At 36.5% G+C, this 27,454-nt stretch overlaps 4 protein-coding genes across 4 annotated transcripts in view; 3 read left to right on the top strand and 1 right to left on the bottom strand.

Moving 5' to 3' along the window:
- Nucleotides 1-1,548: 1,548 nt before the first annotated feature.
- Nucleotides 1,549-4,233, bottom strand: LOC107571326 (natural killer cell receptor 2B4-like). Its single transcript, XM_016257642.1, has 6 exons — nt 4,193-4,233; nt 3,517-3,845; nt 3,004-3,282; nt 2,772-2,876; nt 2,598-2,659; nt 1,549-1,596 (listed from the first exon to the last, which is right to left on the bottom strand). Exons 1-6 carry the CDS (start codon nt 4,231-4,233, stop codon nt 1,549-1,551), a joined length of 864 nt encoding a protein of 287 aa, XP_016113128.1.
- Nucleotides 4,234-7,309: 3,076 nt separating this feature from the next.
- Nucleotides 7,310-8,300, top strand: LOC107571325 (uncharacterized). Its single transcript, XM_016257640.1, has 4 exons — nt 7,310-7,321; nt 7,410-7,746; nt 7,935-8,255; nt 8,296-8,300. The coding sequence occupies exons 1-4, from the start codon at nt 7,310-7,312 to the stop codon at nt 8,298-8,300; spliced, it is 675 nt and encodes a 224-aa protein (XP_016113126.1).
- Nucleotides 8,301-9,639: 1,339 nt separating this feature from the next.
- Nucleotides 9,640-14,543, top strand: LOC107571324 (uncharacterized). The gene is made up of 5 exons (XM_016257639.1): nt 9,640-9,701; nt 9,819-9,988; nt 11,837-12,163; nt 13,189-13,214; nt 14,505-14,543. Exons 1-5 carry the CDS (start codon nt 9,640-9,642, stop codon nt 14,541-14,543), a joined length of 624 nt encoding a protein of 207 aa, XP_016113125.1.
- Nucleotides 14,544-19,693: 5,150 nt separating this feature from the next.
- The window catches only part of LOC107571323 (SLAM family member 9-like), a 32,933-nt gene continuing 25,172 nt past the window's right edge, over nt 19,694-27,454 (top strand). The window contains exon 1 of the mRNA XM_016257638.1: nt 19,694-19,988. Coding sequence (XP_016113124.1) covers nt 19,697-19,988 — 292 coding nt within the window. The 5' untranslated portion in view covers nt 19,694-19,696. The remainder of the gene's footprint in view (nt 19,989-27,454) is intronic.

The raw sequence follows: 27,454 nt of genomic DNA, 5'->3' as shown, positions 1-27,454 counted from the left end.
GCTAAAGTATTTGTTGTTGGACAATAAATGTGCCTCGTGTAGAATTTTAAACTTACAAGTAAGTGTATTTTTGAGATAGCAGTAACTGTAAGGGACTATTTTTAATGGGCGATTGACACTTGATCTGACTATCCATAATGACGAATCTGCTATTTTGTCCGACAATCCAGACAGAAGAGTAGATTAATGTCAGTGGACTTGAACTGGAAAAATGGTGTGTATTAACAGCTTTCCGCGATTAAAACAAGATACCTTCTGATGTTCATTCGTGCTATAACTAGTAAAGAGCTGTGCTGCTTGAACCGAGGTGCTACAGCGATCTGTCACGATAACTGAGGTGGATCTTTGTGAAGGGTCAATTACTAAGCTCAAATTAGTTTATTATTTATTTATTTTATTTTATTTATTATTTATGTAGCTTTTTCTGCATTATTTTATTTTTGGATTGATAGTGGTTAATAAAGTTGAAAAATTGTATGTGAGAGAGTTAGTAATATCATTGTATTTCTACTGGTCAGTGTTAGAGGAACTCAGGCTTAGCCTGACAGTTAGCCTGACCCGGACCAGGTTAGTTTCCCAGCATTAGTTGCCCCAGTGACTGAGCTTGTGAATGTATAGCTCAGGGGTAGGCAAGTTCGATCCTAGACAGCCGCAGTCCTGCAGAGGACCAGGGTCCCTAATCAAACACACCTGAACAAGCTAATCAATATCTTCAGGATTACTAAGGCTATAGGCAGGTGAGTTTTGTTTTCAGGGTTGGATCTGAACTCTGCAGGGCTGCGGCTCTCTAGGACCGAACTTGCCTACCCCTGGTATAGCTAATATAATAATATGTTAATATGACGTTTTTATGTCATCTAAATTTAACTGAGTTTATTATTGTTCAAACAGGCAATGGGAGGCAGCGCAAAAATCAGACATCAGCACTCAGAGCAGTTCCTCTATGGAACATAAGCATCTATTTATAGCGCACTCTATTAGATAAAACTAGCCTTATGTTTTTTAATTGTTTTCTGCTTAAGACAATAGAGAGCGATGATTTGCTTGTATTACATTTGCCAAAACATCCATCGTATTGTGTGTGTTGGTGTGTGTGTGTGTGTGTGTGTGTGTGTGTGTGTGTGAGAGAGAGAGAGTGAGAGAGTGATAGAGAGAGAGAGAGAGAGAAAGAGAGAGAGAAAGAGAGAGAGAGAGAGATTGAAAACAAATAAAACAAAATTTAAAAAACTAGTGACAGAGAGCAGTATTTGATAGACAATGAGCATGGTGAAGGGTGGGTTCAATATTTAATAATGAAAGTTAGATACATTTCCAAATGATGAGATCACAGAACATTTTAGTTAAGTTTCTGGATGCTATTTGCACATCATTAAATTACACTAATACAGAGCAACAACATTTTAAACTATTATATTAACAATATGTGCATATGGGTGAGAAAAACAAATGTAGACATTCTGTCAGAGAATATGTGAAGCAATCCAAAAGGTCTGATCCACAAACTTGCATGAACTCTAACAATTCCAGTAGATACAGTAGGCTATTTGATCATAATTTTTTAGGAATATTTTCATACACAGGCCCCTCCTTTGATTTCTGCAAAGGAAACACAAACTCAATCAGGAATCTGCTGATGTGACAGCAATTATTAGCCCATTAACTTAGGTTTCTCTGTGCAAAGCTTAATCTACAAATACTGACAATTTTGTTGTGTTTTGAAAAACTACTACTACTGAACAGAGCAGCAAAAGGAAATTATACCAGTCTCGTTCATCACATGACTTTTTAAGCAGTTAAATCAACAAAAAGGTTACATTTTATCTCTGAAGGTTGGTCACGGCAGCCACTGTACTGAGAATGGTTTTTACACAAAAGCAACACCAAATATACTTGTCCTTGCAGCACGTCTACAAATCAACCAATGACCGCTAAAGCTGCATTTCCCCTCAGATAATCATGAACCGCAGAGCAGCTGCAGCTCAAGACCAGACTTCAGAACAGGTAACATGCTGAACAGCTTTGTGTCATACTTTCTTTTCACTGACAAACTAATTGTATAAAGCTTTGCATGGGTTATTTGAGAATAACAAACAGTTTTTTTCCCATTAGTGAAGTCTATGGCAGCCCATAGAACAGCTTGTGGGGGAAGTTATGAAAGTTGGCACACAAATAGAGGACAGTCTCAACATTAACCATAGAAAATTAAGAGTCTCTAACTTAAACTCTGGACTGCCACCAACAGGCCAAATTAGCATTCTGCGGATCAAGATTTTCCGCAATTTAGAATTTTCAGAAAAATCTACTTTTTCGAAATCTTCCTAGACAGTTTGTCCAATTTTCAGCGAAATAGGCACAGATCATCTTCAGACCATTCTGCCAAAAAAAAAAACGTTTTAAATATTCTTGATAGATCAAACCGTTCTCATAAAGCACAGTTAAGATTTTTACAAAGTTCATGCAAAAATGGGTGTGAGGCTATATCTCTGCAATGTATTAGCGGATGCAGACCAAACTTGGTATGTGTTATAGCAAGCATGACCTGAGGGTACATGAGCAGTTTTAGCACAGTGCCACCTACTGTTCAAAAAATGACTTACTCTTTTTCGTGTTGTTGGTTTAAACAATGCTGATTCAGTTCTTTCATCCTCTTGTGTCCGGACTGCATTAACAATAATGCAGATGTGTTAAAACAACAGTTACAGTATTATATCAAAATTTCAGTCTTAAAAAAAGATAAATATTTGTACAGATTAATTGCGTGTTCTGCTGACCTGTTTTTCTACATTTCCAGCAGATGCAGCACATCACGACTGTAGCTAAAACCAACCCAGCGGCAGCAGAAATCAGCACTATGTAAAATAAAGGTACACCCTGATCTGTAATGAGCAAAATGAGCCATTAGAGTGATTGAATCTGTTTGCATGACAAGAAACACTATGAAACAACAGGACTGTATAACTTGATAGATCAGCTTAATCACTGATAAAATTAACACCAGCATACCTGAACAAGTGTGACAGAGTTGAGTGATGTTGAGATGTGTGGTCTGGTTGCTGATGGGATTGTTGAGCACACAGCTGTAGGTGTTGTTATCCTGATATTCCACCTCCAGAGGTAGAGAGAGACTGATGCTGAGATCAGACACACTGATGCTGGACAATAAACTGTTTCCTTTGTACCAGGAGAGAGTCACATGACCCACATTCACCACTGAACACAACAATGAACAATATGATGAAGATGATGAACAGTCTCTGATAATGTCAGGAGTGGGCAGATGAGCTGGAAAACAAGAGAATGAACAGAAATAACAGAGCATGTCATCTAAAACTATAAAATGATTAAACATTTCAATATGTAGTTAAAGGAATATTCATACTTCTGTATACATTAAGCTCAATGTTTGTGTTTGTGTTAATCAACTTTAAACCGCAAACGCAGTCGAATAAGATAAACCCCAAATATTCCTTTAATAAAACAGGAACGTGTAAGCTTGAACAAATGAGCTGTACTCACCATAGACAGAAACATTGAATGTTTTTGATGTCAGTTTTGCTCCACTTATCTTTATTTCATAGTCTCCAGCATGTTGAGTTGTGATGTTTGTGATGGTCAGAGATCCAGTTTGATCGTCCAGCTTCAGTCTGTTTCTGAATCTCTCATCAGGACCATCAGATGTGTAGAAGATTCCAACATCTCTACTGATTTCAGCTATCAGAGACTTTACAGGTACAAAATTCCACAGTATGTTGTCATCTTCATGTATTTCAGTAACATCAGTGTTTAGAGTGACAGTATCTCCCTCCATCACTGACACTGACTCACCAAACACACCTGGAGAACATGTTTTGTCACAGATTAAGACTCCTGATGGTTTATAAAGCCTGAAATCAGATGTTGTATGTAACCTTTAAACATGAACTGAAGAATAGGATCAGAGACACAAAAGAAATGTGATATACATGAACAGACAATGTGAACCAGTCATTTGATCTTTAATGTGTTTTATCTGCTTGTAGAGTAATATAACTATGTGCAGTTACAGGACAAGTCAATTGACATTTTCAATAGTTTCATATTTTTGTATTTGGCGCATTAAAACAGGCTCGCTAAAAACAGCAGCAGAAGCGCTATTACTGTAAAACTGGAAGAATTCAGGCCATAAAAATGTGTTCGTAACTTACCAATCAGATGCCAACTACACAAACAGAACAAACCAAGTGTCTGAAACATTGTCTTCAATTGTTCAGTCAAAAGTCTGATGTAATAATAAGACTATCTGCTGATAAAAATCAATCTGATGTGAATCCTCCCACGACAGAGTTTGGCCCTCCTCACATGCACACCGTGAATGTGTGTTTTGAGTATAAATATAACATATAAATGTTTTTCTGGCTCTTAAGACTTGTTTTTGATAGTGGAAAAATTTAAAACATTGGTATCATTTCAGTGAAAGGTAGTTTTCTGACTGTTTTAGAAAACTGTGTTAGAAAAGTGTAAAATTGTGTGTATATTGTATTAGACAACTTGAGTTTAAGATGTTTCAAATCTTATGGATATTAAAATGTTTTATAATCATTCAGTTGTTGCAAATGACAAAGATAATCTGATATTATCGCCAGTCTTATAACTGAGGTATGGCACGAGCAGCTCAACATCTGAATCAAACTGAAAGTTGCTGTGGTCGGTTTTCATCAGAAATGATTTGATCTGTTTGGTGGACAAATATCTTGTGCATCAGTGGCAGTTTTGTTTCATCTGTGTTTATTTAGTAGGTGAAGGGCTTCTTCCTGTGCTGCAGTTATGAGCCTCACAGTCACAGTCTGACTTCCCTCCTACACAGAACAGATTTACAATCAAATGAAATGAATTGATGAAAACCTGTCTGAACTGGGTTCTTACTAATCATTCATTACTGAATTTACCTCAAGGTTACAAGAGAAAACTGTATAGTTGATTGTGTGCACATATTGTCTTAAAGGGTTGGTTGATTGCGGTTTCACTTTTTTAATGTTAGTTAGTCTGTGATGTTGCTGTGTGATCATAAACAATATCTGCAAAGTTACGATGCTGAAAGTTCAATGCAAACGGAGATATCGTCTTTTAAAATTCTGGCAGTTTAATGCCTACAAAAACAACTGGTAAGGGACAATAACGAGTTACTTCCCGGGTCTATTACGTCAAGAACCCAGAATTTTACATAAACCCCGCCTCCGGGAACATGCCGTTATGTTGAGGGGCGGGACATTTAGACTCGCGCTAGAGGCAGTTTAGCCAATCACAACACACTGGGCCAGCTAATCAATCAGAGCCCATCATGTATTTCTGAGGGAGGGGCTTCATAAAAGCAGGAAATTATCAGTGCATTCAGAGGAGAAGGGACAGAGAGGTGTGGAATAAAGGTAAATTATGTGAAAAATGCTTTTACACATGTTAGACTGCACCCCATAAACACAATCAAGCCTATAAAAAAAACTGTCAACCAACCCTTTAAGTATTTCAACATTGACTTAATTGTTAAAATTGTCGAGATCGTTGTTATAAAAGTCAATAAGAAGAAACAAAATGATAGCGATGGCAAAATGAAGCACTGAGGCTTTTCTCTTAGATTGCATAATTAACAGTGGTTTACAGTGATTTAAAACAGCTACGAGTTATGTCTACAATGATCCTTAGCTGCTCTAACATCACTGTAAATCACGCTTCTTGGAGCTTATTTGTAACGGGGCTGACGAGACGTGAGACGTGTGGATCCATCTGCAAGCTTTTATTAAAGAGACGTGGTATAACAGGCAGGGTCGAACCATGGCAAAAAACAGGTATATGGCGGGCAAAAACACAAGAATAGTCCTAGGGCTAGCGTAGGTCACTGATCGGCAGACAGAATCACAGGGGCGAGACGAGAGGGAAAAATCCAGGAAAACAGGCAAAGATCAGAAACCTCAAAAACAGGCAAGGGGTACAGGCTAAACAATACTCAGCCGAGAATGGCAGTTTGAGTGAGTGTTATGTAGTGAGTGAGGTGATAAGAAACAGCTGTGTGCAATGAGTGCAATCAGTGCAGTGTGCAAACCATGCAATGAATGATGGGATATCAGATGGGGTTGTGCGAGATATCAGATGGGGTTGTGCGAGAGTCAATGTAATGGAAAGAGTGACCTCTGGTGGTGAATAAACAGAAGTCCATGGACCGAATTCGTGACATTATTGATTATATCACATGCTGCATTTACCTTTATAAAATGAGTGCACAAAAAATTTGACAAGCAGTACCATCAATCAATGAAGTTCTGCAGCAACACAGACACAATGACGCAGTAATACTCATCTTGTTACGTCACAGGTGTACTTTACAACCACCCCCTGGCTACTTTGAAGTGTTGAATTTGAGTGATTCAATAAAGGAAAAAAAAGGTGTACTTTACAACGGCTTCGATTGCGCCATCATGTGGTAAAAAACTTTTCTTTTTTTTATAACATTTTATTCTAATTGAAAGAAATAAATGCCATCAAAGTGATTAGTTAGAGAATAAGAAAATAGCCTATCAATCAAGAAAAACTTTATTCTTGTTTTCTTTTCTGCAATTGATGCTTCATTGGCATTTCTGTATTAAAGGAAAAAAGGTAGTGTGTTTTATTTTCTGTTCCCATATGCTAAATAAAAGGCTTTTACAAAACACATTTAACATTGAAGGACTTTGCCTCGTTTGCCTTGTATTTTATTTTAATTTTTTTAATAACTTCGGTTAGCCTTAGGCTACTTTCACTTTACACGGGACGTCCCACCACACGCTGCACAGACAAGTTAGTCGTGTTTTTTCTGATCAGTGTGTTACCGGGACATCTGAGAATTTACGTAGGTAGTAGGAACATAGGCTACAGCACTACAGGTGTGAATTGGCCTTTTAGCGACAAAACACTTTTTATTTCCACATTATCTGCATTCATTAAAAATGAAGATCTTTATTTTGTGCATCATATTGAGTGCATTCTTCGTGCCTGGTAAGACATAATTTGCCTTATAGTAGCCTATAACAAAAAAAAGCGATGTTATGCAGTTTCATTTTTGTATCGGATTTGGTCACTTTACACTCGACAGAAATGTATTTTTTTTATTGTTTTAATTAGCTAGCGTATAGGATTACATATTGTTATATTTTTAGACATGACAATATATTGTGCGGAGACAAAAACTAGTGGCGTTTTAAGATTAATGTTTGAGGAAACCAATTAAAGGACTAATATTCATAATAATACTCAAACATATTTCATGAATATATAATGTTCATAAAAAGTAGATCGATCATCCATGAGGCTCACGGTGAATGTGTAAATCAGCCATGTTCTTATTCGGTTTTATTTTGTGTCATGCATGTATTATATTTTGAGACATATTTCTCCACTTACAGTCTGTTATTTCTTCTTCAGTTGCATCTGATGGTCCAGATGTAGTGCCATTGTCAGTGATGGAGGGAGATTCTGTCACTCTATACACTGGACTTATTAAATCCCAACAAGAAAGAATGAAATGGTATTTTCATGTCGATCGTATAGCAGAAATCACTGGAGATCAGAGTAAGATCTGTACAGATGATCAGTGTGATGAGAGATTCAGAGACAGACTGAAGCTGGATCATCAGACTGGATCTCTGACCATCACAGACACCAGAATCACAGACTCTGGACTTTATAAACTACTAATCAATAGCCATAACAGTGAAATAATCTTTGGTGTTTCTGTCAGTGGTAAGTCATTAAGTGAATGGTTAATGGTGTTTGTATAACATTTATTGTGGTGATATTCAGTACTGAGAAATGAATTCAAGAACAGTTTGTAGAGTTAAGGTCTGAGTCATTAAACAGTTCAGTTTGATTTAAAAATAAAATACCTTTGGTAAGCTGTTAGTTTTGACAGATGTTGGTTTGTATTTCAGCCATTTCTGCTGCTCAGCTAGACCAAATGAAGAAAAAGGAGGGAGAATCTGTCAGTTTAGATCCTGGTGTAATAAAACACCCAAATGATGTTCTAATGTGGTATTTTAATGACTCTCTCATCGCTGAAATCACTGGAGATCAGAGTAAGATCTGTACAGATGTTCAGTGTGATGAGAGATTCAGAGACAGACTGAAGCTGGATCATCAGACTGGATTTCTGACCATCACGAACACCAGAATCACAGACTCTGGAGCTTATGAACTGAAGATCAACAGCAGCAGATTCAACATCAGTAGGAGTTTCAGTGTTACTGTCACTGGTGAGTGTCATTTAGTCATTCCGTGCATTTTCTATTGCAGATTGACCTATATTATTACATTATAATTGATATAATTTCTATCAACTTTATGCACATGAAATTGAATGAACAATATTTACTCTTTCGCCATGTTGTATTCCTTCTCTTACTGAGGTAACAAGGTTTTATTAACATTATTATTATTATTATTATTATTATTATTATTATTTTTGTATGCCTCAAACTGGCTGATCAAGCCCAGCCGCTAATGGGTGTGAAAGTTCCACACATTTTTGGCAAAAGGGCTGCTCCACCCTTTTCCTCTGTATTTTAGTCATGTAGCACCGATTGAAAAAATGTCACTGTGGCTTGATATGGCTTTAACCAACCACAAACGTTTGGGCAAGGATCTTTATTTGATATCTTATGTAATATATGTGACCCTGGATCCCAAAACCAGTCATAAGGGTCCATTTTCCTGAAAGCTGAATAAATAAGCTTTCCATTGACGAATGGTTTGTTAGGATAGGACAATATTTGGCGAGATCTGGAAATCTGGAATCTGAGGGTGCAAAATAGAAAGAAAAAAAAGAAAAATCTAAATATTGAGAAAATCACCTTTAAAGTTGTCCAAATGAAGTTCTTAGCAATGCATATAACTTATCAAAAATTACATTTTGATATATTTACAGTAGGACATTTACAAAATATCTTAATATCCTAATGATTCTTGCCATTGAAAAAAAATCGATAATTTTGACCCATACTGTGTATTGTTGGCTATTGCTACAAATATCCCCGTGCTACTTACGACTGGTTTTGTGGTCCAGGGTCACATATTACATTTTAACATTCTGTAATAAATTAATTTAAGATAACTGACCACATCAGAAATGGGCTGTACAGCTGACATGAGCAGGTCCATAAATATATGCAAAACTAAAGGCGCTGACTAAAAGGCATTAATACTGTGAAAAAGGTGATAGATTCTGAATAGACACATAAAATAAGTTAAAGTTATAATGTTGTGAAAAACAACACTGATTTCCCATCCCTTATAAGCGGTCAATAATAATATACTATATTTATCACTACTTTTAAATCAGTGTTTACTTGCACGTGTTACATGTTTGCATTTAATGCACATACCAGTCACATTTTTCTACCCACAATCTGTATGATTTGTAGAAAAACATTGTTGTCGCATATGGGTTGTGTAAACACAAACGAAGATGAAAATGAGAGATATTTAATATTCAAACATATCCACAATCACCCTAAGTGGAGACCCAACAATAATGAACAGAAACAATAGAACTTAAATACAAATGCAAATGAGGGGATTAGTGACAAAACAGCTGAGCAAAATGGCAAATCAAACCATTTTTACAGCACTACTCCAAAAATGGCTTGTGATGAGCTGTTCATTTCTTTTTCAGATGCATTTGGTGTTGATACAGATGGTGTGTCAGTGATGGAGGGAGATTCAGTCGCTCTACACACTGATGTTAAAATGACCCAACAAGACAGGATTAGATGGTATTTTAATAGCATTCGCATAGCAGAAATAATTTATAAGCACAGTAAGATCTGTACAGATGAACAGTGTAAAGAGAGATTCAGAGGCAGACTGAAGCTGGACAGTCACACAGGTGATCTGACCATCACAAACATCAGAACCACAGATGCTGGAGTTTATAAACTACTGATGAACAGCCGCAACAGTGACAGGATCTTCAATGTTGCTGTTAGTGGTGAGTCATATATGTATTATACTTAACTTATATACTGTGTTTACTATAGAAGTGACACTCAGACTGACAAATCACAATTGTTGAGAATTATGCGTGACATTTTCCAAACACACTCAAAACGCACTGGTCCTGCCGGCCAATCACAGCACATTGCGCTTTTCAAAAGGCGGGGCTTCATAGAGACATAACAGAGTGTGCAACAATGCCAAATATGTGAAAAATAAGGTTTTGAACATTTGGGCATAAAAACAAAATCAAGACTTTGAAAAAGGGCATAATGGGTCCTACATAAAATAACCTGTGTCAACAAGGTTTACTACACATGCAAAAAAAAAAAAGAAAAGTTTCTGAATTAATTAATTGCTTATTTATGTATCAGTAAATCAAAACAGTGATGTTGCACTACTGTATGTCAGTCATTGCAATGGAATGATAATTTAGCATATACTTGCTGTTCCTGCTGTCATTCTGGAATGCATCTGCCATATGAAAGCATCTCAAACAGCACAAGTATTTGATTAAGGTGTGCCTTGTTGGTTTCTTACTTCAGTACTCTGCCAAAACAGAATTTTTTTAGCTCTTAGATGCAGACTTTGTAGTTTATAATGAGAGCATTTGTGAGTCAGTGAATGTACAATGAACAAAACTCTTATGCGCAGTTTAAATGCATCTGATTCGGTGTTTCGATCATGTGTTCAACAGATATGTCTGGTTTAAGTGCTCAGCACTGCAAAATCTGTTGACTAAATCCTTTAACACAGGGAAGTCGTGGCCTAATGGTTAGAGAGTCGGACTCGTAACCCAAAGGTTGCGGGTTCGAGTCTCGTACCGGCAGGGATTGGGGGTGGGGGGGGTGGATGGGGAGAGGCCTCTCCCCCCTAAGTATTTGATTAAGGTGTGCCTTGTTGGTTTCTTACTTCAGTACTCTGCCAAAACAGAATTTTTTTAGCTCTTAGATGCAGACTTTGTAGTTTATAATGAGAGCATTTGTGAGTCAGTGAATGTACAATGAACAAAACTCTTATGCGCAGTTTAAATGCATCTGATTCGGTGTTTCGATCATGTGTTCAACAGATATGTCTGGTTTAAGTGCTCAGCACTGCAAAATCTGTTGACTAAATCCTTTAACACAGGGAAGTCGTGGCCTAATGGTTAGAGAGTCGGACTCGTAACCCAAAGGTTGCGGGTTCGAGTCTCGTACCGGCAGGGATTGTAGGTGGGGGGGGTGAATGGACAGAGCCCTCTCCCACCTTCAATACCACGACTGAGGTGCCCTTGAGCAAGGCACCGAACCCCCAACTGCTCCCCAGGCGCCGCAGCAAAAAAAAAGGCTGTCCACTGCTCCGGGTGGGTGGGTGTGTGTGTGCACTGTGGATGGGATAAATGCAGAGTACTAATTCCGAGTATGGGTCACCATACTTGGCCACATGTCACTTCACTTTAACACAGTGGAAGTGCATCTAGACTATTAATAAATCATCAATTAACTCTGTTATAGTGGAATTTGGAGAGTTGTCTCAGTGTTCATAATTAAACTGAATGACGGCAAAAATAAACAATTTCAATCACTGATTTGTTAGTTCTAACAGTTTTGGTTCATACAAATATACATCCGTGTTTTGGTAAAGATTACAACTTCCAATGCTATTTCTGATCATCTTTTCACCTCACTTATTATCTGTTTTCATGAGGGTTTGAATTCAAAAACATGGATATATGTTGCTTTTCAGACTTAAAGTCAAGAAAAAGCATGCGTAATCACCTTCTTGCCCACAGTGTAGTTTTGCTTTTTTTTGTTTGTTTTTGTCCACAAAAAGGTCCTCCAGCAGCTGTTGGTTTGTGTTTCAGGTGTTTCTGCTGCTGAACAAAATGAAATGAAGAGAAAGTCAGTGAAGGAGGGAGAATCTGTTACTTTAGATCCTGGTGTAATAAAACCAAATGACTTGATGAGATGGTATTTTAATGATATTCTCGTGGATGAAATCACTGGAGATCAGAGTAAGATCTGTACAGATGATCAGTGTAAAGAGAGTTTCAGAGACAGACTGAAGCTGGATCATCAGACTGGATCACTGACCATCATGAACATCACAAACACAGACTCTGGAGATTATAAACTACTGATCATCAACAGCAGATTCAGCATCATTAGGAGCTTCAGTGTTATTGTCACTTGTGAGTGTAATTCAGTCATTCAGTGCCTTAGAAAAATCCTACTGCAATTGTTTTCACTGTTGATCATATCTATCATCTTCACGTGCAAATCAAAGCAACAGATAGTTGTCACATTGAGTTTTGTCACACTATGAATTTTAAAATTTTGTAGTCAATTGTTAGATTTTTGTGAGAAATGCATAGTTTCCCTGTGTAAGCCACTGTTGCTAATAATAATAAATAAACAAACAAACAAATAAATAAATATACATCAGATGGCCACATTCATCAATATCATATGACTTTCTGCTGAAAGTAGAAAGGTGTAGATGTCAGTCAAAAGTACTGGTAAAATTGATTATCAGTTGATCTCTAGTAATAATGACTGTGTGTTTTTAGCTTTTCTAGGTTCAGGTCCACCTTCAGGTGATGTAGTAGGAATACATGCTGCTGTTATTGGTGGTGCTGCTTTTCTGTTGGTCGTGGCTGCAGCAGCTGCTTGTGTGATTTACATACGTGTAAAAAAAAAATCATCCGAAGGAAAAAACGGCAAGTATTACATACAACTGTAACTGTAACAAAATGTAAATGTGAGATTGAATGTGCAAACAGAATATTTTAAAGGTTATGTATTGTTATTCAAATTGACCAAATTAAGAGTTTGTTATTGTTTTGTCATTGCTTTGCTATCAGGGAACGTTCTCAAAACTTTAGCTAATGTTTCGGCTAGATTCTCTCAAAGTTCTTCCAGTAACATTAATATAATGTGTGTTTAAAGTCTGTGGTTAAAGAAAGGCAGTTCAAATCCAGCAAGGGTTGATCCAAGAAATATCACCATTGTCTCCTTGAAGCTCTGAATCCCAGAAAGTGAACTTTTAGTAACTGCACTGAAAGACATGGATATAAGTATCCAAACAATGCCAAATATGTATTTTTGTAACATACTGTTTTACATTATATTCTATGACTGTTACTGTCTGCTGTGCAAAGCCATCTGAATTGTGTTTTAGTCACATTTCACAAATGTGTGTTTATTGTTCAAACAGACGCTGAGGCAGCACAGGATGACAAGGTGAGATACTATGAGCATAGAATCTGAATTTCCTATTAATTCAGATCTGTGAGATCTTCAAGTGGTGTGAATCTGTTTGCTTTATCTCTGTCTTTCATTCAGAAATCATAATACAGAAACACTGATAATAATCGACTTATTTAAGAGATCACTTGTGCCTTTTTCTTTTTTCTTTACTTTAGAATGAAGAATACATTACAGCAAACATCAGAGATGGAAAAAAACACATTTTCATTCAGAGACTGCATAAGACAGAGACTCTGCAGATGAATGATGTTAATGAGATGCCCTGACGTTCTATTCGTGGCTAATAGGACAGCCTGATATTTATTATTTTAATAGTTTCACTAAAAGAGTACATAAAAGGAAGTTAGGAAATGAGAAAAAATGGGAAGATGTTTATCTCAAATTCTCATCACAAATGGAGAAATAGTGTGGCAATGCCAAACGTTTAAACAAAGCAAGCCATTACCAGAGTGCTTGAGGTTTGTCCAGTAGGTAATGCTGGTGGGATTATTAGAGCTGCTAAAGGGATCCAGACATGAACATTGCAGGATTATCTCTTTATGCCAGTATTGCTGGTTCTGAACTTTAGCTAATGTTCTGGCAAGATGTTCTCAAAGTTCTTTGAGCAATGTTAAAAGAATGCTTGTTTAAAATGATCTGGAGATTAACTTAAGTCTGCGGTTAAAGAAAGGCAGTTCAAATCCAGCAAGGGTTGAGCCAAGAAATATCACCATTGTCTCCTCGAAACGCTGAATCTCAGAAACTGAACTTGTAATAACTGCACTGAAAGACATGGATCTAAGTATCAGTGAATAAATAAATAAATAAAGCCAAATGTGTGTAATGTATTATTTTATATTATATCCCAGTATGTTACTGGCTGCTGTGCAAGCCATATGAATTGTGCTTTAATCACATTTCACAATTGTGTGTTTAGTGATAGAACAATGACATTTGTTATTTACTATAGATTTCAGATGTTTGCTGATTCCGCTGAATGTCTTAAGTGTTAAATTGTACAAAAGTGAATGTTTTTATTTGTACTTTGTTGTAAGAATTATGTGTAGAATTGTAAAGTGTAACATTCTGCCTTTTTACTGCCAAGTTGCATTTTCATGCGAGGAAGACGAAGGCCTGCGGGGCATTAAAGGTAAAGTGTCACTACTTCACATGATCTGTTTCCTTCCATTTCTTGTCTTTATCAGATTTAAAGCATGTTGAGCTGTGCTGTATTTTAGTGTAATTTCATATCATTTAATTATTGTGTTTTCATTTGTATTGCAGAATGCCATCACTGTGATGAAAATTATTGTCTGCACTTGAACAGAAAAAGTATGTTTGATTCCATTTAAATCTGTTTGGCTGAACAGTGGAAAGGACTGTTAACTGTGCTAATCATCCGTTAAAAGAGCTCCTCGACTGCCTACTGAACACTGAAGTGTGAGGGTCTTATAGCGCAATAAGATTTAGAAATATCTTAATGTTTTTGCAAAGATTTTTTTTTTACTTTACATTAAATATGTAGCCTTTATGATTGCCACTTTCTTATAATGGAAAAAAACTAACTTGAAAGGTCTGCATGTTAATGTGATAGATGCCATAAAATTATTTTAATTGATTCATTTATTTGTCCTGATTTTAGAGTCTGTAATCAGAAATAACTGAGCTTAACTAAAATCGAATAATTTTAAAAGCTCTTCAACCACATGCTAGTCATATGGACACACAACTGACCTCTTAAACACACTCACAAATTAAAAACAGCCAAAATTCACCCAAAAATGAAAATTGTGTCATCATTTACTCACTCTCAAGTTGTTTGATTGAGTTTCTTACTTCTGTTGAACATAAAAAAATATTTTGATGAATGTGGGTAACCAAACAGTTGCTGGTCCCTGACTTCAATAGTATTTTTTTCCTATTATCAAAGGCTGCTGTCACTTTAAGACCTGCACACATCTAATGTACAGGCACACATCTGCTTTTTTCTCAACTGTTTACTTTCATTTTAGACATAACCAACTGTGTTTATATTTAAACACAATGTGTTTTTGACAGTATTGGTGCAATCAGATGCGAAAGATAACTTGGTCCAGTAATCAGGTGCTATTTGACTTGACTATTTGGCTTTTTAGAGCGTGCAAGCTTCAGCTGTACACGCTCATAAATGTTTAACCAGCAAGGCTTTAAAGCACATGCATATAATGTACTTTTACAATTGCAAATAAGAGCAGTGTCCCCTGTCCCGTGAGTGTAACTCTAAGTTAGTTAACATTTACTGACATTTACTGGCATTTCAATGACATTATCTTCAATTAAATCAATAAAGATCTTAGTTTTATCATGAACATATGTTGACTGGAGATTCAGAGACACACTGAAGCTGGACAATCAAACTGGATCTTTGACCATTACAAGCAGATTCAGCATCAAAAGGACCATCAATGTTACTGTCAATGATGAGTATCGAGTCATTCAGATCACATCCCTTTGAGCAGTTTAAGAAAACAATCTACAGTTTTTAAATCGACTCAATAAATGTTTTCATTTTATTTTGTACATACTGTAGGCTATGTGAAGTTAATATCATATTTATCACCTTCACATGACACAACTTTTGCATTATGTTTCAGTTACATGAAAAGTGTTGTGATGCTGTTTTAACTTCCAAGCCCACCAGATGAGGCCATTTATCAGATGAATCAATATCATAAGGTGTAAATGAAAATGAACATTTTGAAGGAGAAAATATTATTAAATTACTTTAGACCGTCTGTTAAAAAGCTAGGACTGAGAAGGCATGTACGAGAAAACATGAAAGAAATTATACTAATGCATGGCTGCTTAGAACTTCCGTAAACAACAGCAAAAGCCATTGCAATTTCCAGTGGCGGCTCGTCAGGGGAGGCACAGTTTCCCCAACAATTTGAGGTGAAAATGGGAGGAGGACGATTTAATGTTAATAAATGATGTTATAGAATGATAAGATCTTCTATAAACCCTTTGTTGAACCGTAAAACTGAGCCACACCATTCATTTTGCTTTGTTTGTTCTTCAGCAGGAAGTAAAGGAATCACACTCTCATGCAACAAAGTGACATCATCTCTCAAGAGCTTCAGTGTTTCCAGTAAAGAAAAAATCTTTGATGAATATTATTTTTCTTTCTTCTGGTTCACGATCTAGTAGATCATCTACGCCATCTGCTCGTCTTCAAGCTGAAGCTGAAGTGGCTTTATTAGCCAGTCAGCAAATGCTGCAACAGAAGCATGCTGTGGAAGAGGAAGAGGGGCGCTTAAGAAAAAAGAAGGAAAAAATTGATCTTCAAACTAAAATAGCTGTGTCTATGGCTAAAGTTAATGTGTACAGGTCTGCTGCATCAGAACAAAGTATACATTTGGAAGTAAGAAAATCAAGAAAGGAAAATGATGGACTGATCTCCTTCAATTCGATAGCAGTTGCATCAGTTCAAGTTGACACACATGTTGAGTCACAGTCTCTGCCTGTTAACAATTCGACAAGAGGTGCAAGAAATAAGGATAGTAATTCTCAGCTTCACCCTGTGCTACAACCAAGGTCCATAACACCATTACAGTCAACTGCATCAATTAATGGGCAGCTACCCTGTAACCGTAGTAGCGATGCACCTGTTTCAAGACAATCCTTAACTGATGGAGAACAAGGAAATATATTGCGTCTTATGGAAAAACAGAATGAAATCACTGCCATGTTGGTACAACAATGCAATATTTAATTACTTCCTCACAGAGATATTGTATCCTTTGATGGAGATCCTTTGCAATATCAATAGCATACATGAAATGATCCAAGTTTTAATGTACATTCTGTCTAAAAAATAATGTCGTCTAGCCTGAAAAGAGATTGCACTCCTGCTAATGAGCCACATAAAGAGTGAAAACAGTATTATAACCTACCACACTGCCAGAAACACAACACAGATCCAGAAATGCACACGGTAGTCCAGAAATACATGTGAGGTATACACAAAATACATAAACACAAATGGTGACACATTCTGGTCATACTGCAAATGCAATGAATACACAGGCTAAGCATGTAATCATACCTTGTACAAACAAATCACAAATGTTTATACAAAGTGTAATCTATTAAATATAATCTACAAATCATGCTGTACTGTACCTCTTTAATATGTGTTTTTTTATTATTAACTATAGGGCTTGTTTTGTGTTTTCATGGAGGGCTTAGCTAATCAGGCCAACTGGAGACAATTACTAATCATTCTTTGTTTTGTTATTAAACACAAGGGGTCATTTATGATACTTACATGATCAAACTGATCCAAAACAGACTGTAAACATAATGAAGTTGTCAAACATACTCCTCTAAACATTAGATTCATGCTTGAGCCGTGGCAATGCACAATATCAGGTCAAGAAAATATGATCATATTACCCCAATTTTACAGTCTCTGCACTGGCTTCCCATTAAGTTCCGTATCAGTAACAAAATATTACTAATTACTTATAAGGCCCTCAGTGGTTTAGCTCCTGCGTACCTAGTCTTCTACCACGCTTCAATCCATCACGCTCCTTAAAGTCGCAAAACTCTGGACTTTTGGTAGTACCTAGGATAGCAAAGTCCACTAAAGGAGGTAGAGCACATTTGGCTCCCAAACTCTGGAATAGCCTTCCTGATAACATTTGGGGTTCAGACACACTCTCTCTGTTTAAATCTAGATTAAAGACACATCTCTTTAGCCAAGCATTCACATTCATAATGTATCTCATAATCTTGTACTTTAGCCAGAGGCGTCATGACTCATGACCATTCAAAGTGAGGGGGCACGTGCCCCCTCAGTAGTCGCGTAGCTGTCAGTCGGGCCCACCCAGTCAGTTGCTTCAGAAGGTAGCCTAATCATTGTTAATTCTGTTGCAGTAATCACAATACTTTATCTATAAAATAAATTGTGTTGTTGCTTTTTCTTGTTTGCCATATAATGATGAAGATAAGTTTGCGAACAGCCCCTTAGCTACAGCAGAGACCGCTGGATGCCATTATACATGCCTTTGTCCATATTAAGGTTTTCCTGGCACGTCACGTTACTTCTATGAGTCCGTTTTGTACTTTTTCCGCGAGAGTGCTAACTTTAATTCACATATTTCTCCATCACCAGCAGCGCTCCATTCTCTAAAGGCTACCTCCCCTGCACAACCGTGTACAGGTATAAAAATCTACATTTTCCTAACGTTAGTTGCCTAGTCACTGTTATTTATTTAATGTGGTTTATGTGGCCGCTGAGCCAGACTATGACCAAGCATGGGTTTTGCATACTGTCCATTACTACTGTCCTGCTGATTTGATGATGGTGTTGTGTTGCGTATGTCAGATGCGCGTGTGTGTGGTGTGGCCGCCGTGCTCATGCTGTTCTTATCGTTATTTTCTTAACACTGCTTATGATGACATGCAGGCTTATGCTCTGATTAAACGGTGATGTAAATTCAAGCAGGTGTAACTGTTAGTTGTGTTGGCCTATTTTGATAACAGATATATTTTAGGCTAGGCCCACCCGATTTTCTCTGGGCTATTGTAATTCCTGGCTATGCTAGTGATACCGAGTGTGCCTTCTAATCGGAAATCGACATTTATATGTACGCTTTCCTTCTAACAGATAATTTTACAATCGGACGACAGCTCCCAGTGTGCTTTTCTTTGTGGATCTAATGCATGGCTAGCTATCACGTGATAAATTCAACTAACGTTACACATATTTAACCTGTAGGTGTCCCTATTACCCAGTTTTATGATACTCAAATACAATTTTCAAATGAACATTCATAATACATTCCACACCATTTGTGAACTAAATACCTTTTCACAAAATAAATGACTGAAATTCCACCTTTTCTGCGACAGCTACATAAGGTCTACGTTAATTCTCATTTGAACGCAAACTGACAGAGGAACTTTATGAGATCATTTGCAAAACCCTGTTATCTCAGACTAAAGTAATGCTTTACACTAAACTTTAGTTAACGTAAGGTAATCCATTAACTAAAATTAACAATCAGAAATACATTTGTTACAGTAGTAATGAATCTTTGTAAATGTTAGTTAATAAAAATACACCTTTTTTTTTAGCACAGGTACAAATGTTAACAGGTAGGCTAACTTTTCATTTGAATAATTAGTGAATGTTGATATTAAAAGTAATGTTAATCAATGCTTTAGAAGTACTGTGTATTGAATCTTTGCTGTATTTTCTGTTGGCAATTTCATTTGCAGTTTTCATAGGATACACCTTGTCCACCCGATTTTATGTAGGCCCACCTACTTAAACATTTCTGGCCTTGCCCCTGCCATTACACCCATATCTGGTACTGAAGAAAAAGACAGGATTTATTTTGACCACCAGATGACGTAGAGGTTGAAAAGCCTAGGTCATACCATCAGCGACAAAGAGACATGAGCCCATTTTATATATATATATATCAGTGATGGAGGGAGATTCTGTCACTCTGAACACTGATGACACTGAAATACTTGAAGACGATGACATACTGTGGAAATTTGGAGTGAAAATGTCTCTGATAGCTCAAATCAGGAGATATCCTGGAATCTTCAACACATCTGATGTTCCTGATGGGAGATTCAGAGACAGACTGAAGCTGGACAACCAAACTGGATCTCTGACCATCACAAACACCACATCTGAACACGCTGGACTTTACAAACTAGAGATAAGCGGAGCTAAACGGTCATCAAAAACATTCAGTGTTTATGTCTATGGTGAGTAGAAAGCTTTTTTTTTTTTTTTACAAATTTATACTGCAAAATAAAAAAAATATATGTTTGATCAGACACCATTATCCACATTTCTGTTTATTCTGTCGTGTTTTTCTTTTTAGCTAATCTGTCTGTTCCTGTCATCAGCAGTAACTCTGTAACAAACTGTTCTTCTTCTTCATCATCATCATCATCATCACAGCAGAATTGTTCATTGCTGTGTTCAGTGGTGAATGTGGTGAATGTGACTCTCTCCTGGTACAAGAAAAGCACAGAAAGCGGTAAGATCATTTATTCCTATTATACTGTATGTTGTATCTCTGTATCATATCAGGGGGTTAGATTGGCCTGCGCTTGTGTTTTTGTCTATATAATAATTGATCGCATACATCACACACTATTACACACACACACATTTATAAAAGCCATAACATCATCAATCAGAGAGAAAGCGCCTCATATCCCATAATGCCCATGTCTATTAAAAGGACATTCGTCATTATCTCCTATAGTGCTCAACACGAGGCATTTTGACATATATTTCCTGTGTCAGCTGATGACATCACTGTGCAAATGCTTTAGATGAGTAGCAATAATATTTTTGAACTTATTTACTTATGGATCGTTTGATACTGTACATTCCAGGCCAGTTTTGTGGACACCTACTGTATAGGTACATACATAGTCACACACAAGAGTTATTTCTTTACATCACTGTACAAAATTAGCCCATTTCAGTGTAATAAATCACATAAAGTATGTTTTTGCGATTCTTGTTTTTTTACAGAAAGTTAAAGAGGAAGATAATGTAGTGTATGCGCCTGTCGTCGTTTAAAGATGATCTTCAATCTATGTACAAGATCCAGCTTACATCAGGACCTGAATTTTGGTGCATTGAAATTTATTTATTCCCATAAATTCCAAGAGTGTTGACAAGAAAGACAGTAGCAACAGTAAAAATGTGTCTAATGTGAGACCGAGTGAGACCACCAGCTCAAACTTAGTGATGGTGACAGAGAGCTCTTGCGACTGGGGTGTAGTTGTTTATAGCCAGAGTGATGCTGGCCTACAAAAACACATCATCACTGCAGCACTCTATAGCAAACTTCTGTAAGTATCTTTCTAAAACCATAGAAACATGATTCAGAACATAGCTGCATCAATTTCATAACTGAAGGGGAGAATAATGTACAGTGTCACCATGTTTGTACAGCATTGTTGTTTGTAGTACTGCTTTAAATAACATATATTGTAAATATTTGACATACCTGTAAGTTTTATCAATACAATGTATATATCTTACAAATGAAAAATACATAAAAAACATAAATATTTCCTCTTTGGGACTGATGTGAGAGCACAGACATTTCTGTACATATGTAAATATAAAAAAATTTGTTAATAACAAACTCTCTATACTGTACAAACAAAGCCTGAGGATTTTAAAGCTTTGAAGGCCCGTGGCCCAAATGCAGATAAAACACAAGTATAGACTAGTTTGTAAGTCAAAATAAAACCTACTCTTATGTCATTTATTTACACCTGTACAAAGATGTGCTTTGATCTGTTGGGTAGAAAATCAGCTTGAACAGGATGTTTGTGGTTGATGTCAGTTTGTGAGTGTGTGTCACACACATACACACATACACACACACACACACACACACACACACATATATATATATATATATTTGGTTGTAACATTTCAAAAAGTGAAGCTTTCATATATTCAAGATTCATTACATATAAAGTAAAACATTTCAAAAGTTTTTTTGTTTTAATTTTGATGATTAGAGCTTACAGCTCGTGAAAGTCAAAAATCCAATATCTCAAAATATTAGAATATTTACATTTGAGTTTCATTAAATGACCATCCCTACAGAATAAATTCTGGGTATCTCTTGTTCTTTGAAACCACAATAATGGGGAAGACTGCTGACTTGGCATTGGTCCAGAAGACGATCATTGACACCCTCCACAAAGAGGGTAAGTCACAGAAGGTCATTACTGAATGAGTGGCTGTTCACAGAGTGCTGTATCAAAGCATATTAAATGCAAAGTTGACTCGAAGGAAGAAATTGGGTAGGAAAAAGTGCACAAGCAACAGGGATGACCGCAAGCTTGGGAATACTGTTAAGCAAAGCCGATTCAAATACTTGGGAGAGCTTCACAAGGAGTGGACTGAAGCTGGAGTCAATGCATCAAGAGTCACCACGCTCAGACGTCTTCAGGAAAAGGGCTACCAAGCCACTTCTGAAACAGAAACAATGTCTGAAGCATCTTACCTGGGCTAAGGAGAAAAAAGATCTGGACTGTTGCTCAGTGGTCCAAAGTCCTCTTTTCAGATAAAAGTAAATTTAGCATTTCATTTGGAAATCAAGGTCTGGAATCTGGAGGAAGACTGGAGAGGCACATAATCCAAGCTGCTTGAAGCCCAGTGTGAAGTTTCTGAAGTCAGTGATGATTTGGGCAGACCTGTGACGTCTGCTGGTGTTGGTCCATTCTGTTTTATCAAGTCCAAAGTCAATGTAGCTGTCTACCAGGAGATGATGGAGCACTTTATGCTTCCATCTGCTAACAAGCTTTATGGAGAAACTGATTTCCTTTTCCACCTGCCCACAGTGCCAAAACCACTTCCAAGCGGTTTGCTAACTATGATATGACTGTGCTTGATTGGCAAGCCAACATGCCTGACCTGAACCCCATATGGGATTTATGGGATATTTTCAAGAAAAAGATGAGAAACAGTGGCTCCAACAATCCAGACAAGCTGAAGCTCAATAGTGCCTCAGCAGTGCCACAGGCTGATCGCTTCCATGCCACACCTCACTGATGCTGGAGTTTGTGCTAAAGGAGCCCTGACCAATATTGAGTGCAGAAATGAACATACTTTAAAGAACTTGAACTTTTCTGTTTTGCAAATCCCTTTTTTGATTAATCTTAGGAAATATTCTAATATTTTAAGATACTGGATTTCATGAGTCGTAAGCTCTATTCATCAAAATTAAAACAACAACAACAAAACTTTTGAAATGTTTTACTTTACATGTGATGAATCTAGAATATATAAAAGTTTCACTTTTTGAAATAAGTAACCAAAAAAATTAACTTTCACGATATTCAAATTTTTTGAGATGCACACACACACACACACACACACACACACACATATAAATATATATATATATATATATATATATACTGTGAAATTGTACTGTCAATTTGAAATATGCAAATATTAAATACAATACTATCCGTGCATGAAATAACAAGATTGATATTAAATGCATCTATATATCTGTGAAAACTCAAATAAACTTAAAAAAAAATTCTCTCATTAAATATACAGCTAAATTAATAAAACTTTAATTAAAATTCAAATGAAAACAGAAAACCTAAAAATAAAAACTGATTCAAATTATTAATATCTCTGTGATACTAAAATAACATTGGCATAGATAAATCTGTAGTTAAAGTAATTATTTTCACCTCTAGCAAGAACTGACAAGTTATTTATAAGAAGCTTCAGCTGTTCTTCATCTCACACTTAAGTGTGACATCCTGTAACTTTTTTCATATCCTGTTTCTGTCCATCAGTGAATGGAAGTCATTGTAAGATTAGTAGATCTTCAATGGATGTTTATCATTTCTTTACTTTTGTGGTAGTTCTCAAGCCCTTGACCACTAGGAGTCCTTAGCAAACTTCCAAGAACGACCTAATATGTCTTTAATTATTTGTGTTTAGTTTACAATCATAATTAATTAACATTCCAACAGAAAACTCTAAAAATAAAGATGTACAGCATTATTCTAACATTTAATGTTTTATTGCATGTATTTGTATTTGTATTTTTATTACAACACAGGTTCCAGAGGTACATATCAGCATAGATATAAGTGCCTTTGAATATAGCCTTGGACAAAAAGGAGCCTTGGAGTCATTTCTAAACCATTTGAACCTGAGAGTCATTTCAGAAATTCTCTCTTGGAAGTGCACTAAGGCCCCCTAGTGGTCAATAACTGTATTTACTGGCAACAGAATATAATTTGCAGTCATCGCTGCTGTCCAGTTTACAAACGAACAGACTGGGCCTCCTTCTTGAAACACTAGCTAAATTGATTTCTTTGTGATATACGTTACAGTCCAGAAAGTCTTATGTATGGTAATTCTTACCATGTGGCCTATTAAAGCAAATTATTTCTTCTCTGTCTAACACCAAACAAGAAAACAGACACAAGAAAATGCACAAACATGTTTTTAATTATATCACTATTATATCATTGTACAGAAAGAGAGAGAAGAACATTTTCTTTATCAAAGAACATTTTCACTAACTTCAGTCTAGCCAGAGATCAGGCACTCTCAAAAACTCCCATTATAATCATTGAAGCTGTTGACACTGTGAAATGAATATCTTACTTGCATTGTACACACATCTGCACTTTGTTGTTTCTGATGAGAGAATTCGCCAGAGCAGGCATGTGCACACATAGACATCAAAGGGGGCTTGAGCACCTGCCCTTTTTCTTCCTCGAGAGAAAGTGCCCTTTTTCTGGGGAGGGTTTTTTATATATATATATATATATATATATTAATATATGTGTGCAGGTGTGTGTTTCTGTTTGCGCACAGCTTTCCCTGTCAAACAAATAAAAAAATCTAAATTTCATGTTGTGTTGAGAAATGTTGAGACTGTCGAGTTCCGATGCCTTTCTCCCCTCCGCGTCTCTCCGTGTCTCCGCAGCACAGCAGTGTAGCACACATTGATCGGCACGCACATCACAGGCAGGCAGAGTGCCACAGAAGTGAAGCCCTCCCTACCTTTCCAGTTGAGGTGAGTGGTGATGAACAAAAGACTACATACAGGCTAACTTAATGGAGTAATTAAAATCGCCACATTGATATGCTAATCAGGCATTAAAATGCCCTTAAAATGTCTAAAATTTGTAATTAAAATGTGCTAATTTGCATACATTTGACATTAGCACCAACTGCCCTTTTCAGTTTAGTGTGAAGGTTTTTGTTGATTTTGAAGTGTTATATATTACAATAACACCAAAAGAATGTCTGTGCATGTCCCTGGCCAGAAAGCAGCGGTTGGTTATAATGCACAGCGCTGTAAAAATGCTTCTGGCTCAGTGACAGCAAAGTGCGAACGCAGAAGCTGGTGACATGCTGCACTGAAAAAATAATATTATTTGCCTATTTTTTAAAAATCTTTTGGAAGCTGCATTCAAAATCCACTGGGGCAAAATCTGAGGGGGCACGTTCCGCCTCCGTGTGTGACACCTCTGAAGGTTCAAGTGGGCCTTATGAATGATAATGAGTATTATCAGAGCAAAGAAAAAAGTGCTGGGGCATGATCATTTTGCAACAGATACTGAAGCAGTCACGTGGTTTTCATAGGAAAACAAAACCCACAAAGAGCTTACAAAGGATGTTGTAGTATGTCATTGAGATACCAATCACGCGAGGGGTACAAAAGTATTTCCAAAACATTGGCAGTGCTGTGAGGCTGTAAGCCACCATGATGACATTTCAAGCAACAGGTCACCTATCAAAAATATATGTATAAAACAAGATAAAAATGTATCAAGGTTGGTTTTAATATTGCATTAATTGTTAAAAACATGATTTATCATGATTTATCTTGGATAACTTTTTAATATCTCAAAATGTTGACATTTTTACAGCCATGTATAGTCTTTATATGAAGAGTTAATTTGCAAAAACAGATTTAACAATTCTCAGAAATCATGTTTTTTCATTGTGCATTCCAATTAATCTCAGTCAAACTGCAGTTGGGTTATTTTGACTAGGTTAAAAATAACTTTAAAAAAAACAGCTAACTAACACAATAAAAACATGATAACATAATAAAAAACATGATTTTTGAAAATTAAAAAAAAAACTTAGTTATCTCTTTTTGCAAATAAACTTCATATATGATTAGGCAAAAGAGCATTGCAGATATTTTTAGTGTATTTTATGACTAGTCATAATTATGATGAGTCAAAACATATCTGGAATTGAAATGTTGACTTGTCAAAACTAAACAGCTTGCCATAATGGTACATTTTATAAATCACTTGTGGGAAAGATGGATGGAAGTGGATGCTTCTCAAATGGAAGGATGCATTCTATGTCAAGTTCTTCTGAGGCGTCAAGACTGGAGTCCTGCTCAGCATTAAACGCTAGAATGAGACAGTCTGGTAAGGCATGGCTACGTGATAAGTGATTATATTAGAATACTATTAGAATTGTGATTTGAAGAATAGGCTACATTCTATTGAAATGTTGTGTATTAACTGGCTTTCGATTAATGCAGTACACGTACTGTTTGTGGCCTCGCTTTGGTTTACATTACACACAGTAATAAAAAAAATTTTTTTTTTTTTTTGGTCTTGCATTACATAATGAAATTAGACGAGCTCAGCCTAGATATGCAGCTTTATAATGATGTATGCCATTATTTGAGAAGCACCCTGTGTATTTGTTTTATCAGGCGTGTGTAGACTTTATTAATGACTATGCCAAAGAGCATTGCTGATATATTATGACAATACATATATAACGACCACTCATAATTATCAGAATAGACTCAAAATTGCAGAACAGATACAGAACAGAACATGCATGCCAAAATGGCTTGGCTTACATAACGACGCAAGTCTTGTAAATCACGTGATTGTAAGGAAAACAGTATTTGGTTGCCAAGTCCTCTGAAATTGGGTTAGTTTTTAAACCATTTTCCTAATGACCCCCCCCAACACTCCCTAGGTAAAGGATTAACATATTCCTAGAATTGGATTGGACTGAAAATCTTGTTTTGCAATATCTTAAACAATTTTAATTAAAAACTGTGGTAGATGATGTGTTACAGGATATTTTTGAAACGACATGGCAACCCTGGTGGGTGTTTTTATTTGAAAGCAGCATTTTGGCCTGACTTGCTTTCACATCAAGTTGATTTGGTGAGTGGATTTTATAGACATGTGAACCAGAAATACATTAATTTTAAGCACATTTTTACAGATGGATCAAAAGACCCAATAACAGGAGTTACAGGTGCTGCAATTGTAGTTCCCAGCCAGAAGAGTGAAATGAGCAGGAGAACTTCAGATCACTTAAGTGTAGATGCTGTCGAGCTGTTTGCCATTTTGATGGCATTAGAATGGATTGAATATTCTAAGGTAAACAAAACTTTAATTTGCAGCGACTCTGTCTCTGTACTGCAGAGTCTCAAGACCGGCATAGTTAAGAATCATCAGGAGCTTTTTTATGACGTTATGTCTATCTATTCAAGAATAAAGGTGATGAGGTTATATTTATGTGGGTCCCAGCACATATGGGCATTATAGGAAACGAAAAGGTAGACAAAATAGCTAAGAAAGCACTGCAAAAAGAGAGCATAGAAGCAGTCATCAGCCTTTCAAGATCAGAAGGAAAGAGTATAGTGTGGGGGAAA

The sequence above is a fragment of the Sinocyclocheilus grahami genome, unplaced genomic scaffold (genome assembly GCF_001515645.1).
Source record: "Sinocyclocheilus grahami isolate Dianchi unplaced genomic scaffold, SAMN03320097.WGS_v1.1 scaffold1580.1, whole genome shotgun sequence".
Classification (NCBI taxonomy): Eukaryota; Metazoa; Chordata; class Actinopteri; order Cypriniformes; family Cyprinidae; genus Sinocyclocheilus; species Sinocyclocheilus grahami.
This window is presented reverse-complemented; position numbering and strand designations above follow the sequence as displayed.